Source organism: Panulirus ornatus, chromosome 56, assembly GCF_036320965.1.
Source record: "Panulirus ornatus isolate Po-2019 chromosome 56, ASM3632096v1, whole genome shotgun sequence".
NCBI lineage: Eukaryota > Metazoa > Arthropoda > Malacostraca > Decapoda > Palinuridae > Panulirus > Panulirus ornatus.
The window spans coordinates 22,298,594-22,314,099 of NC_092279.1; the positions used below are offsets into that span (position 1 = coordinate 22,298,594).

Sequence of the window (15,506 nt, forward strand, 5' to 3'; positions counted from 1 at the left end):
AGTAAGACATTTACATCCAACACACAAAGGGATGTCTTCAGTGAGCACAGGCAAAACTGGAGCCCCACGAGTGTAGAACACTCGCCCCTTAGTGTACAGACAGGAAATTACACACACACACACACACACGCACACTTATCTCCCTTCCACCTTGAAAAATCTACGGTTCGTTCTCTAGAAGACCACCACCACCTACCACCACCACCATGAAACACCTGACCTCGTGAGTAACCGGAGCAAATCAAACAAGATCATCGATATCTTTCCAATTAAAACCCGGGGGAATCCATCACCACCTTCGAGAGAGTCTTTATCACCCTCCCTCTGAGTCAACCCTGCGACTCCCTTGGCCGACCTTAATTACGACCCCCAACTTCCTCCGCAAGCCCAGCGCGATCAAGCCGGAGGATTTAATCACCAGCGGACGACGGTAAACACTCTGGTTCGTTTAGGTAACTGGGGCGCCGCGCGCCCCCTCAGGTCAGGCTGAGGGACGTGGCACTCCCTCCACCGGTATAAGGGGCAGCAGCAGCCAAGGGGCAGCAGCAGCCAAGGGGCAGCAGCAGCCAAGGGTCGTCGCGCGATCAGCTGGAGGGTCGTACCGGTGGAGGATATGAGGCTCTGGCCACCACCGTTCACCTCAGCACGAGACGAGAGCACGACCCCTCATTCGCACACTTGGCGTACCCATCCCCGTGCAGACAGAACCCATCCCCCTCGAGGAAATACAATGCAAGATCATCGCATCGCAGGTCATCCTGGGTTAATAATAACAGTAGTTTGTTGCTTTTCCCAGGGTAGGACGTGTCGAGGCCTTCCTAGAAAACACCACACTCACACACACACACACACACACTCTCAGTACCCCGCTTGGAGAACCCGTCCGACAAATTCCTTCCTCCTTTTTATGCTGTTCTTTTGAAGGAAACAAAGATGAGATTCCCCATCGGCCAGACGATGCCAAACGTTCGCGCGCGAGCGCGCGCTCGAGAGAGAGAGAGAGAGAGAGAGAGAGAGAGAGAGAGAGAGAGAGAGAGAGAGAGAGAGAGAGAGAGAGAGAGAGTAGTTTACACTAAATAAATAAATAAATAAAAAAAAACGTTTATTGGAGTAAAATATTCAAGATTAGCGTGAGCGTTCTGAGGCTTAAGGGAAGTGACCCGAGGCCAGCTGCTGTACCGCCTTCATCACCCCCTGCGACACACAACGAATGAGAGTATATTCAGTATAAGCCAAGGTGGGGTAAACACAATTCGTGGCCAAAAAAAAAAAAAAGGCAATAAAACGGGCGTGAGGCAAGGGTACCACACGGCTGGTAACCAGGGATCCGTCAGAAGTAAGCTGGCTGAAGAAGGGAGGGATCGTCAGAAGTAAGCTGGCTGAAGAAGGAGGGGATCTACACTGATCTTTCATTACAAGGAGCAGATGATCGGAGAATCAGCGAGTGACTCAGCGGAGACCACAATGGGTGAGGTAGGGAAGGAGGGGAGTGGTGGTGGGCTGACTGTTATCTGCAGCTACACAAACAGAATCAGCGAGTGACTCAGCGGAGACCACAATGGGTGAGGTAGGGAAGGAGGAGAGTGGTGGTGGGCTGACTGTTATCTACAGCTACACAAACAGGATCAGCGAGTGACTCAGCGGAGACCACAATGGGTGAGGTAGGGAAGGAGGGGAGTGGTGGTGGGCTGACTGTTATCTACAGCTACACAAACAGGATCAAGAAAAGTTTACAACAGGACTGGAGGACGAAGATGAGGAAAGCTAATCGAGGGGATCATGAAGAGCTGTCATCAAGATGTGAGAACGTGAGTAATCAGGGAACAAAGAGATGTATTCTGAGTGACAGGAAATATACTGATGGGTTTCGTAAGGTGAAATAACAAGAGGGAAGGCAGTGTAACGAGTGGAAAGCGTCAGAGAAGGAGACTGGAAGCATCTCAAGGCCGACGTTCCTGAAACAGACCGATGGGAAGGGGTCATGCCCACAGGGACCACCACAACAGACCGTCCAAGACAAGGGACAGGGGAACAGGGTCAAAGATCCCGCGGCTGAACGACGGAATCAGAAGGTACTGTGTACATAATAGAAGTCCATGGATGTTTAGAAAGGTACTGGAACGTTCAGAATCAGTGTACGTTTTGCTGGAGTGTTCAGAATCAGTGTACGTTTTGCTGTGGCGTTCAGAATCGGTGCACATTTTGCTGGGGTGTTCAGAATCGGTGCACGTTTTGTTAGAGTGTTGAGAATCAGTGTAGGTTTTGCTAGAGTGTTCAGAATCGGTGTAGGTTTTGCTGAAGTGTTCATAATCCGCGTACGTTTGGCGAAAATGGATATTTCTTAGAAAAAGCCGCAGATATGGAGGGTGACGAAGCAACGTTGCCTAAGGACTTGGGCCGACTAGCGGGTAGCACCAAGACAGAGCTTTGGTGGACTGATAAAAGCAGACAGGCGCTAAGTCACTCACGATATAACATGATGTATTGTACTGAGGGAAGGCCACATTCCAGCTGAATAGAAAACGGTGAAGAAGGAGGGATTGGCCTTAGGGGGAAAGGCCACACTCCGGCTAAATAGGAAAGGGTAGAAAAGGAGGAAGACATCGAGAGACTTCCAGAAGCTGCTGAAGGCAATACAATGACGTAAGTGAAGTAAATTAGATTTGGGGAAATACAGTTGAAGACGTGAGGCGACACCCAGTAATGATTACCGAGAAAGCGGAGTTTTGTAGGCGGCAGGGGCGTACGCACTTTAAGAGGGACGAAGAGCTTGCGGACATGGAGGAATTCTGAGGTGTGGGGTGAGGGGTTTATTCATCAGAGGTAACAGACCGAGGAGAGAACGAGAGGGGAAGAAGAAAAAAAAAAAGGAAATATAGCCAAGCGTGCAGAAAATGAGAGGCATCACATGAGGCATCACAGAGCAAAACAGACCCACCGCTAGAACTACCCAAGGAGTCGAAAAATATACGAAGGGAAGACGGGTCGGTCGGAAACGGAATATAGCTAGAGAGATCAAGGACAGAATCAGGGAAAAATAAACCTGATACGGTTCGAGAAACAGACAAAACTTACAAAAAAAAGCAGAGATAATATTTGAGCTCATCTGTCCGGAGGGATAGACAACAACAAGGAGGAAGGAGGGAGAGAAGAGATAAAGGAGGAGGAGGAGGAGGAGGAGGAGGAGGAGGAGGAAGAGGACTGGCCCTCTGATCAAAAGACAATATCAAATTCCAGAAGATACCGGGATGGGTGGATGGCCCAGGCAGAGAGTACATACATATTTGGGAGAGGTAACTGTGGGAAAGAACTGCATAGTGGCGGTGAATTCCCCTAAGGAATATATCATGAACCGACATAAATATACAAGGATCATAGAGGGAGAATCACTCAGGATGGTGCATGTGGGAGTGAGACATAGCCAAACTATGAATCATGGGGACACCAGCCCTCAGAGTAAACACGGTGGAAATATTCTGTGCGAGCGTGGTGCTTACCCCACTACAATCAGTGTAGGGGACTTAATGTACAATCAGTGTAGGGGACTTATGCACCATCATTACCATATCTTATCTACACACACACACACAGTGGCACGGAAGCTGAGAATATGAGGTAGCAAACACTAAATGGCTTTAAAGGTACTCACGTAGTGCTCCAGTCTGATTATGTGGTAAAAAAAAAAAAAAGGGGAGGGGGTGTAAGAGAGGGTACCAGACTCTCGCGAGGAGTTATCTTTCGTGTAAACTGTACTAGAGCTAAAGAATTACCTAAAGGAAATAAACTGAGAAACAGATTTCTGATGCAGCGATGAAGATCAATGCTTTGGAAAGTTCTCTGACGTTTACAATGGGGGAAGGAACGTGGGTTTACCTTTAGCTTCAGATAAATAAATACAGATTAAAAGATGTTTCAGTAAAGTATGTTAGTAAAAAAAAAAAAAAAACTGAAAAGCTTGGAGCTGTGTCGTGGAGAGCATTACTTGAGGCATTACAGTCAAACAGAATTGATAGAGAGAGAGAGAGAGAGAGAGAGAGAGAGAGAGAGAGAGTGAGAGAGAGAGAGAGAGAGAGAGAGAGAGAGAGAGAGAGAGAGAGAGAGAGAGCTCCGTGATGTAGCGGTTAGCGTCGCTGACCGTGACGCATTCAAGGGCCGCCCGGGGTCGAGTGCAATGGTTCCAATCCTGGTTGCGCCAGTCGGTTCACAGTCGACCCAGCTGTTCATCCTCCCCATTCGATAAAAAGGGGAAGGCTGGGAGACATATATATATATATATATATATATATATATATATATATATATATATATATATATAGAGAGAGAGAGAGAGAGAGAGAGAGAGAGAGAGAGAGAGAGAGAGAGAGAGAGAGTTAATAAGATGGCCTTGCTTAAGGCCCGGCCGTCTCAGCTATTGAAGAAAAAAAAAAAACAGGAAAAGGAGAGGAGGAAAAGAGAAATCTTAAGAACAGTAATGTAGACAAAACAGAAGGTATTCAAAACTTTCCTAGAAGCAAATTTACCGTTAAAGAGCAGGGGATCAGGCTGAAGGATTCTAAGCTGTTGAGGACGATGTCAAATTATGCAACACGAGGTTAAACGAAAGTTTCAAGTGTGTGTGTGTGTGTGTGTGTGTGTGTGTGTGTGTGTGTGTGTGTGTGTGTGTGTGTGTGTTTTTCACCGTGGACGACACGACAGCCCCACCACCAGCGACAGGGAATGAAGGGATGGTCTTGCGCAGCACTGAAATATCTAGACAAAGACAAAAACAGACTATCGAAGACCTGCACCTTGAGGTCAACACATAAAGCTCAGGGTCTTGATGAAGTATCTTCGCATGTACTGAAATCGTGTGCAGAAAAGCTTGACAGGTCACTATGTCACTGGAGGGAAGTAAAATATGCCAAGACAGAGGAGGAGGGCAACTGTCGTGCCCATCTTTGAGAAAGGAGACCGCGAAAATTGCACTGAACCACAGACCTATCTCAGTGACGAGTTTGGTCTGTGAGACACGAGAAAAATATAACCAGAAAAGAAAACGGATCACTATTTGTGAAGTCTACCTCAGTGAGAGGCAACACGAGTTCAGAGAAAGAGGAGGTCAAATCTCCTAGAAATCTACGAGAGAATGAGCTCCGTTTTTGACACAAGAGAAGGCCGATTGGACTGTCTGTACCTGAACTGGCAGAAAACATCGGGCACACTACGACGTTGGAAGAACGTATGGAACATAAGATCTCCGATGGTTAGGAAAGTGCATTAGTGGAAAGGAAACAAGTGTGTGGCTGTTGGCAACTCAAGGGTGGGCCGTTTTGATAACTGTTTCCTTCCCTACACCTCCAAGCTTTGGAACTGTATACCATCTCACATTTTTCCCGATAACTGCCACTTGGCACATTCTAAAACACAGGTTTCTCATTTCTTCCAAAATTCGTACAAAATTTCCTTTGTCTTCAATTTTTCCCTTTCCTAATCCTCTCTGTATTCCATTTAAGGCCCGGCCTTGATGTGCACTTTTTGTCCGTGACTGGAGCCTCCAACGTGAAAGAGAAAACACACATCAGAGGAGCCTTCTCGAGACCCAGCGTGCTTAAAGCAAAATCCACGACGCTTTCAATCAAACCCACATTGCTTTATCCCCGACCTATCATGCATCCGGATTCCCCATGCCTGCAAGAACACCATGGGCGAAGCACGCACTCCTCCTACATGTTATATCTTCTATATCTTTTCCAGACCTCATGCTGGACAAGCAAAGGTCCCTCGGGCCAAAGACGCCGGCGCCTACTTTCACTCCGGGTCATGTGGCATCAACCGGGGGGGTTGATGGGTAGGAAGGGCACCGAAGATGAGGCGTTCGTTGAACCCTGTTTAATAGCTGAACAGACCAGGATGAAGACAACAGTAAATGTTAAACCTTTTTTAAGATTATTTCTAATAGCAAAAAGGTATTATTTACAGCCTCACAAAACACACACACACACACACACACACACACACACACACACACACACACACACACACACACACACACACACACACACAAAGATAGATAACTGAAAGCAAATGAATGTAAGTAAGCCATATATCCTAAGTTAGTTTCTGAATGTCGCCTGTGCTGGGGAACTGCGAGCGTACAGCTGATGCAGCAGCACACAGCTTTGAAGGAGGCGAGGGTTACGATCGTCCCCAGCCAGACGGCACCAGGCAAAAGCACTGCTGCTGCGGGTGCTCGGGAGGGGAGGGGAGAGGAGAGGAGGGCTGAGGGGTGTCCAGAAAGGGATGGATGGGGTACGCAGTGGAAGTGTATACAAGCAAGGGGTACAGTACGTTAGGCGGTTCATCACATCACATACTAACCTCTAGAGCGACACAAGCCAGGCTTGGGGACGACTGCACGACCCTTCAGTGCGAAGGTGGGACGCTTGAGCACGACGGTACGACGAGCCTAGAGCACGACTGTGCGACCGTTGAGCACGACTGCACGACCCTTCAGTGCGAAGGTACGACGAGCCTAGAGCACGACTGTGCGACCCTTGAGCACGACGGTACGACGAGCCTAAAGCACGACTGTGCACGGCTGTACGCCCTTGAGCACGACCTGTACGACGATCCTAAAGCACGAAAGAATGACCCTTGAGCACGACGGTACGACCACAAGTTATGACGACCCGGGCTGCTTTGACATGACCATTTAGGGTCAGGTCGCACCGTCGCTCAAAAGCGTCGTAACGTCGCACGCAACATGGGGTTCAAGAGATAACCAAGCCACAGTGCATTATAATCAAACACCGGCCAACCAATCACAGTCGTTTTGCGACCAACCAACCCAACCAAACGTCCCTGTCCTCACCCCACTTCCATGCCACGCGTCGCTCGTCTTGGCCACACACACACACACACACACACACACACACACACACACACACACACACACACACACAGAGCACCACAAGAACTACAGGGACTCACGATCAGTTTGCCCAGCAGGAGGAGGAGGTCGGTGCCGTTCATCGTGGCTGCCAACCATGCCTATCCAACCGACCAGGGAGGGAGGGAAGGAGACGGCCAGCCACCTGCAGCGGAGGTACAACACCGTACGGGGCCGTGTAATCTACTGCGGCCTCCTGAGGTCCAGGGCTCTGGTGGGGATGTGGCTGCCTTGATAAGGTCGCTGGCTTTACACCAGCGTGCGATTACCTAGTCATGTACGCGTATGGTGAGGGGAGGGAGGGAAGGTGGGGAAAGGAGGAGGGGAGGCGGCTTTCCTGTGCATTGGCGTGGCGTCCGTACCAATAGCAGCCTCTCGTCTGTCGTAAATTTCGTATGTTTATTTTCATTCTTACGTTCTGGCTACTAAGTGTAGCATATTTGGCTTGTTCCACTCGTCCACTACTCTTTGGTGATGTATTTCTTCATATTTCTTCACGTGTTTTCTTCAGTGTTTCATTATCTGGCTTGTTCCACTCGTCCACCACTCTGTGGTGATGTATTTCTTCATATTTCTTCACGTCTCTTCTGACTTTTCCTTCGTCTGGATTCCCGTAGCAGCCCTGGAGTCAATCAGTTCCTCCCTATTTCAGGGAACACGTCGAGAGGAACACTTTATTTTAGACTGATTAACCTGAACCTTGTGATCACGTCTCCCATTCTTATTTTTTTTCCTTCTTTCTTTTACCTTCATCAAGTATGACAAGCCAGCTACCCTCTCCCTTGTAGAACTCAATCTCTTTGACATACGATCGCGTTCCTCGTCGCCGGACTCTCTTCGTAAACATACGTCTCCTTTCAGTGAGGCGACTCAATGGTAATGACACCTATCCTCTTTTGTCAGCTATATAAATGCCTTAATCAACTCTCCCGAACACATCCTACCACTCACGACTTAACAAGAGATTCTAAACCTGAACAACGCGTCGTTAAACTAACTGAGATTTCTCTTCATGAAGTGTTCTTGTCGAGGGACCCGGACACCCTCATCAAAACCATACGTTCTCCTTCCCGGTCTTCCAGTAAATCATTCGTCCTCGATTCACTGCTTCCCGTCTTCACTGTTCTGCATATGATCGACCTGGAGTTCAGTAATTTAAGAGCCCGGATCAGTCCTCAAGCCTTGTCTAGGCTACGCATCTCTCTCTCTCTCTCTCTCTCTCTCTCTCTCTCTCTCTCTCTCTCTCTCTCTCTCTCTCTCTCTCTCTCTCTCGCTCTCTCTCTCTCTCTCTCGGAACTTCAGCATCGGCCACAAACCAATTCAATCAGGTCGGGGGATCCCCCCGGTGATAAGACAGACAGACGGTCCGGATTGGCGAAATTACAGTTTCCGGAATTCCGACCTTTAGTGTTCCCGTCTCTGGTCCGGACCCTCTTACGATAGTTCGGGCCACATTCCCGGAAAGTTGTGAGGGGGTCGAGGTTCGTGCCGCGCGCCCCCCCGCAACAGACCCCCAGGTGGTCTTCAGCCAAGGAGAAAGTAAATCAGATTCGACCATTCCAATCCTTCCAGGATTATTATGTAGGTTATTGGTCCACTCTCAAGGGTGACTGTTACCCAGAAAACCCGAGAGTGAAATGGATCAAGTGCCATTTCCGATGGGATGTATCAGTTCCTTTTTTTTTTTTTCGAGGGCTAAACTGTCTGAAAAAATTCATCATTATGTTCTCCTGTTCAGTCGAACAGAGAGCAGAGGCTGTGTGTGTGTGTGTGTGTGTGTGTACCTGATCTAACCTACTGAAAGAAAAGGAACAGGGAACGAAAAAGAGAGAACGCCATTATCGGACGTACTAATTATCGTAAATAACAACATGGTGGGTTCCTTTTGTGGGCCTCCGCCAATCCAGAGCCCGTCGAGCCTTGGGGGCAGGCCGGCCGGCGACGTGTCGGGTCGGCCGCCGTCCACACGCCTGGGGCAGGAGGTATCTTAACCTCGTCGAAAACCCCGGTGACCAGCGGCTGCCAGGGAGGGAGGGAGAAGACGTGGATGTGGGTGGTGGGGGATGTGAGGGTCATCACCCCCAACAGGCCGGTGGGGTGAGGAAGGAGGCCCATCATCACCCCAGCTGGCCGGTGGGGGTTGAGGGTGAGGAAGGAAGGAGGTTCATCACCCCAGCTGGTTACACAAACCGCCGAGGCAGACCCTGCAGGGGTCCTGGGGTCTGGACGCTCGGCGGTAATGACGGGGTCTGGAGGGGGGAATCCTTCTCCCTCGTCTTCGCTTGGCGGGGCTCTTGAGACATTCAGGCCCCCCCCCGACAGCTACTGCCTCAATGCCCTCACCGTCCAGGTCCCTCTCCCAGGCTCACATCCATCAGCGGCGCGACGCACGACGGCGAGAATGATGACCAAGACGTGGAATGCCAGGCGGGTGACAGAGGCCCAACGTGAGCAGAAGCAAACAGGACAGAGAAATCATCCATCACGTTTCACCTACATGTCTGTCTGTCTGTCCGTCTGTGTTGCACATCCTCATCAACATGGAGACTCGAGATCAAAACGTAACTCGACACTTTTAATTTCTGCTGCAGCTGTTGACAACGAAGAGGTTGGTTCGATTCTCGCCGTGTCCTCAGCACCGAGTGCAGATCCGACACAGTCATACCGGGAACTCTGGTCGAAATTACATCTGATAAAGACGAGGACATACGGCAGACAGCCGGGGACCGACACTGTCATACTCATGACCATTTTCGGCATCACCAAACACAGAAGACCTTCACGAAACTCAGTGGACGAAACATCCTATACAGTGTACTCAGTGTACAACGATCTGCAGAGGGTACGAAGGACTTTGGGTCGAGGTTCCAAACAGATTAGCTAAACAGACGAGCGGCAGCAGGACTTGGTCCCGGATCCGGCTGTGCAGGTACACGACCCTCAAAAAAACAAATTTAACTTCTCGAGTACGACGACCTGACTCCCCGAGTACGACGACCTCACTCCCCGAGTACGACGACCTGACTCCCCGAGTACGATGACCTGGCTCCCTGAGTACGACGACTTAACCCCTTTGAGTACACTGATTCGACCCACTTGTGGACGAGGACTTTAAAAAAAAAAACATTCGAATACAATGACTCGACCCACTGATTATGACGACTTGACCCACTGATTATTACGACTTGACTCACTGATTATGACGACTTGACCCACTAATTATGACGACTTGACTCACTGATTATGACGACTTTACCCACTGATTATGACGACTTGACCCACTGATTATGACGACTTGACTCACTGATTATGACGACTTGACTCACTGATTATTACGACTTGACTCACTGATTATGACGACTTGACTCACTGACTATGACGACTTGACTCACTGATTATGACGACTCGACCCACTGATTATGACGACTTTAACCCCTCGAGTACAGCTCAACCACGCGGGTACGACGACCCAATAATCTTGGAATACATCGCCTTCCTCACACTCACACACACACACACAATGGCTCAAGCCTTGAACACGATAACTGAGGTCGTTTAGTGCTTTGCACAGATACCACAGGCGTCGCTGAAAGGTGGTACTATGGTCGAGGGTACCTCAATCGACACTGAGGAGTATCTCAGAACAACACAAGAGTCGACGGTATCACAGGCGTCACTGAGGAGTACCATAGATGTCACTGAAGGGGACCTCGACGACGGTAATAGGGGCTCTACTGCAGGGTAGTACCACCACGCGAGTCCTTGGACGGTACCAGAGGCAGCTGCTCCAGGCAGAGGGGGAGAAATCTTAACACGTGACCTTCCACAAACCAAAAGGAAATTCCTCACACGACAAGTCTCTTATTTGATCGAGAGAGAGAGAGAGAAAAAAAAGTAAACGAAGAAAATAATTCCCAGAATATCAGGAAAACGAAATTTAGGTTACCCACAAAAAAACACACGAGTAAAGAGAAAGGAAAGCAGGCGAGAGAGAGAGAGAGAGAAAAAAAAAAATAAATCATTCCCACGAAATATGATCAAAATATATTCGGGTTTTTAAAATAACCTCGCCGCAAGAACCATCGGAAGGCACTGACCGACCTCCACCAACCCGTTCTTGAAGCTTTCCTTAAGGCACGTTGGGAGGATCCACGTCACCTGTAAGAGGAGGAGGGAGGGAGGAACGGAGGAGGAGGAAGAGGGGGGGTCGTCGTTCTCCCTCCCTGCCTAGGGGGCAGGGCCTGGTCACCATCACGACCTACTGGGGCGGCGGTCACGGGAGTGCGCGCGCCCCAAGGGAAACACGACTCCTGCTGTTTAACGTTGTCTTAACCGATCTTCTTCATCGGGGGGGAAAATTCTAAGGAGAATGAATCATTTTAACGTAATGTGACACAGTCGTCTGTGTAGTTTCATTCGATCTTTCGTAGTGTCGTCCTGTCTTTCAGGCGGGACGATGACGATTAAACTGACCTCCCTTCACAGCAAAGACGGTACGACCGACCCTTGAGCACAACAACACGACCCCCTCGGGCTACGACGGCCTTACCTTAAAAGTCGTACTGTCGTATTATTTTTTTTTTTTTCAAATATCTAAATCTCTGAATTATCCCAATTCATCTTATGCGCCGATGACATCAATTATACGCCTGTCTCACGGACTTTGGTGACTATCTAGTCATTCTCTGGTAGGAGAGAGAGAGAGAGAGAGAGAGAGAGAGAGAGAGAGAGAGAGAGAGAGAGAGAGAGAGAGAGAGAGAGAGAGCCAATTACGCCGGCCGACCACCGATTTCACTAAAGGTGGCTTCAAATCCGTAAAAAAAATCATTGCATATTCCCTAACTCAGAACACATTTGCACAGTCGCTGATGTGAGGTTTGCGATAGGGGATAACTGGCTTCAGAGTCCTGACGACGATTTAAAACGATTAAGCAGCAAACCATGTACAGGTCGTAAACCACCAGGCGTGATCTGAGAAGGCAGCACCAGCACCCAGCTACGGCGGCGTGGGCGGGGAGAGGAGAGAGAGAGAGAGAGAGAGAGAGAGAGAGAGAGAGAGAGAGAGAGAGAGAGAGAGAGAGAGAGAGAAAAGGAGCGGGTTTCTGGCCATAACAAGCTCCTCGGGTCGTGAGTCTGTACGTCTTCTGAGGCAGTGTACAACAAGCACCTCAGGTTGTGGGTCTGTGCGTCTTTTGGGGGCACTGGGGTGACGTCACAGGGGCTAAACTGACGTGTGTCGCTCGCTCGCTCGAGGGCGCGATGCCTCACAGACGATCTCGCACGATGCGTGACATCGCTCGGGCGATGTCTGAGGAGGAGTACCTTTAAGTGTTTAAGGTTGGTTGTGTTTACCACAGCATCGCGACTTTGTACTGGGGCATCACATCCGCCCTCCTTACCCGCCTGAGCACGACGGTACGACCTTTTGAACACGACGGTGCAACCTCCGAGCTGGATGGTACGGCGTTTGAGCAAGACGGTGCGGCTTCTGAACACAACGGTGCACCCCCTGAGCAGGATGGTACGACCTTTTGAACACGACGGTGCAGCCTCCGAGCTGGATGGTACGGCGTTTGAGCGAGACGGTACGGCTCCTGAACACGACAGTACGGCTTTCGAAGGCGACGGTGCGAACCTCTTGCACGACGCTAATGACTCTTGAGCACGACGGCACGCCCTCGAGCACGGCTGTAAAACCCTTAAGGGTCAGGTCAAAAGGCCAGACCATCATACCCAAGGGTCGTCCTATCGAGCTCAAGGGTCGTGATTTCGCATTTAAGGGTCGTAACTTCGTATTCAAGGGGGGTTCACTAAACATGGGCACTAATGGTGTCCCTAAATGCTATCAAATATCACAAGGAGCTGCTGGCTGGTGGGCCAGTCTTCTATGGTCCAGCAACTTGGTCCACTGGTCCACCACATCTTCCTGCCAGCCGTGAAGGTCAGCAACCTCCCTTCACTTGCTCTAAGATTGATAAAAAACTTCTCAAGTCTAGGAACAGATGTAGCCTTGTCTTACATCATTTGATGAGAGGGTGTGGTAGTGGTGTCACTGGTGACGGTGGTGGCACTGCTGATGGTGGTGTCACTGGAGAGGGTGGTGGTGGTGGTGGTGGAACTGGTGGAGGCATTGGTGGTGGTGGTGGTGACACTAGTGAGGATGGTAGTAAAGGTGGTGGTGGCACTGGTGGTGATGGTGGTAGTGGCACTGTCGGTGATGGTGGTGGCAATGGTGGTGATGGTGGTAGTGGTAGGGGCACTGGTGGTAGTGGGAGTGGCACTGGTGGTGATGATGGTGATGGTGGTAGTGGTAGTGGCACTGGTGGAAGTGGGAGTGGCACTGGTGGTGATGGTAGTGGCACTGGTGGAAGTGGGAGTGGCACTGGTGGCACTGGTGGTGGCACTGGTGGTGGCACCTGGTAGGGATGCAGGCGTCTCCTATCCCCCCTCACCCCTACTTCCTGTAGCACTTGACCACCACCAACACCACCATCCTAATTAACCACCACACCACGACCACGCCGGCCAGTTAGCCTTGGTGCCCACCCCGCCCGTAGTGGCTCTGACCCACCTACTGCCACCTGACTCTCACCACACAGGCAAGGGCAAGAGGCCAGCTAGGGCGTAAGGGAGGGTGAGGATGGGCGTGGATGCCACGCATGCAGGAGATCTTCATCCCCCACCCCTATCCCACCCAGCCGCCCTCACTGGGCGGTGGGCGGCAGGACGGGCGGGGAAGGAGGAGCGAACACAACGGAATGGGGACCTGTCACTCACGACGCGTCTCCTATATGTACCGCCTGACGTCCTCCCCTACTGACTGCTTACTTCCTGCTACTCCTGTGACCCACATCTACGCTTATCTTGCTTGTTCTTAAAGGCGTCTTCCCTTCCACGCTGTTGCCTCCTCCTCCTGCTGCTGCTTCTGACCACCTGAAGCCTGACGCAGAAGCTGACGTCCTCTGCTTGTTCCATAACCTACTGGTCTTTCTGCTCATGCTGTTCGTGCTGCACCATACCCAAGCTGCTGGTCCTTCTGCGGATGCTGTTCATGCTGCACCATACCCGAGCTGCTGGTCCATCAGCCCCAATCACCGTGAAAAGTTTCCAAGTTCAACCATAGTATGTGGGTTATAATACCGTAGCCAAAATCCAAACTTAGAATCATGGGTCGTGTGCCATTCAATTCGCCAGACGCTGGAAAACAAATATATAAAGGTTTCAACAATATTTGGCTTCCACTTTTCAAGTTCCATGACCACAATTGATGTGGCAGGCCGAACCGCGACTCCCGACGAAGGACGGAGCGAACCCTGCAGTGTTGTCCTGCTATTCTACCCACAGAAAACGCACGTCACCGTCACTCGCAGTGAAAATGATCATTAAAGAAAACGGTGAAGAAACAAAATCCAATTCCCCTCCCGATAAAACGATGATTATAACACACACACACACACACACACACACACACACACACACACACACACACACACACACACAGACAGACAGACAGACACACACACACACACACACACACATATATATATATATATATATATATATATATATATATATATATATATATATATATATATATATATATATATATATATATATATCACCTGTTCTTACGACATAAGTTCTTCATGTTCACGTGTGTTCTGTCTGTTCAGCAGACGCAGAACAGACAAGGCAGTGTGGACTCACACTCCTCATGAACTCACGTCATCGCCGACTCGAGGCGTGATTAATGGGCCTCTAAAGAGGCTGGAATGTCGACTACTTTGCATACCCGACTGGCAAAGAGATATTGAACACGCGTTGGTGTGGGTGGAGGGAGGTGGTGGCTCCGCTGATGACGCCGCTACCACCGCGCACACACACACACACACACAGGTAGACTTCGTAGGAAAAGTAATTCCTTACGTCAGGTGTTCCAGCTACCGAGGCTTTACCACCGTCCAGCCGGCGCCTCCGGGGGCGCTGTGACGCTACTGAAGGAGACGACAGAACGCGTTAAGACGGACGCGAAGCTGATGACCCAACACCACCCACCCCCCTCCTCCTCCTCCGACGCCTGTCATCCTCTCTCTCTTGCTCTCCCGTGACTACTATGACTGCATGAGGAGAGGTAGGTCCAGAGAGAGAGAGAGAGAGAGAGAGAGAGAGAGAGAGAGAGAGAGAGAGAGAGAGAGAGAGAGAGAGAGAGAGAGAGAAGGAAATCTATCGACATTAAAGATCCCGGGCAAATCATCCGTCGGGCACGCCGGCCCGCCTATGTGACGACCCCTGACCATGGACGACCGGGGCAACATCCGAAAGTGCGCGCGCGCGCGCGCGTGTATGTGTGTGTGTGTGTGTGTGTGTTTACCTGCCTGCCTGCTTGCATCCGCGTCTGCGTGGCCGTATTCGGCCGGGCTTCGCTGCGCCAGCGTGTCATGACTGGCCCACTGCCTTGCACGCATGTCCTCACCGCCTGGCACATCCCTCGGGTAATAAGCCTTACTGGGTCATGCTGCACCTCCCCGTGATCTCTACTGTGGGTCACGCTGCTGCAGCACATCCCTGAAGGGCATGT

General features: G+C 50.4%; 1 protein-coding gene across 9 annotated transcripts in view; it reads right to left on the bottom strand.

The window, feature by feature from the left end:
• The window catches only part of Arms (Ankyrin repeat-rich membrane spanning), a 640,646-nt gene that overhangs the window by 158,025 nt on the left and 467,115 nt on the right, over window positions 1-15,506 (bottom strand). The window contains exon 1 of one of the 9 annotated variants that reach the window (XM_071694098.1): window positions 6,970-7,081. The exons of the other annotated variants lie outside the window; for them this stretch is intronic. Within the exon in view, the coding sequence (XP_071550199.1) occupies window positions 6,970-7,011 (42 nt within the window). The 5' untranslated portion in view covers window positions 7,012-7,081. Of the gene's footprint in view, window positions 1-6,969; window positions 7,082-15,506 lie in introns of those variants that run through there. 9 annotated transcript variants of the gene reach the window in all.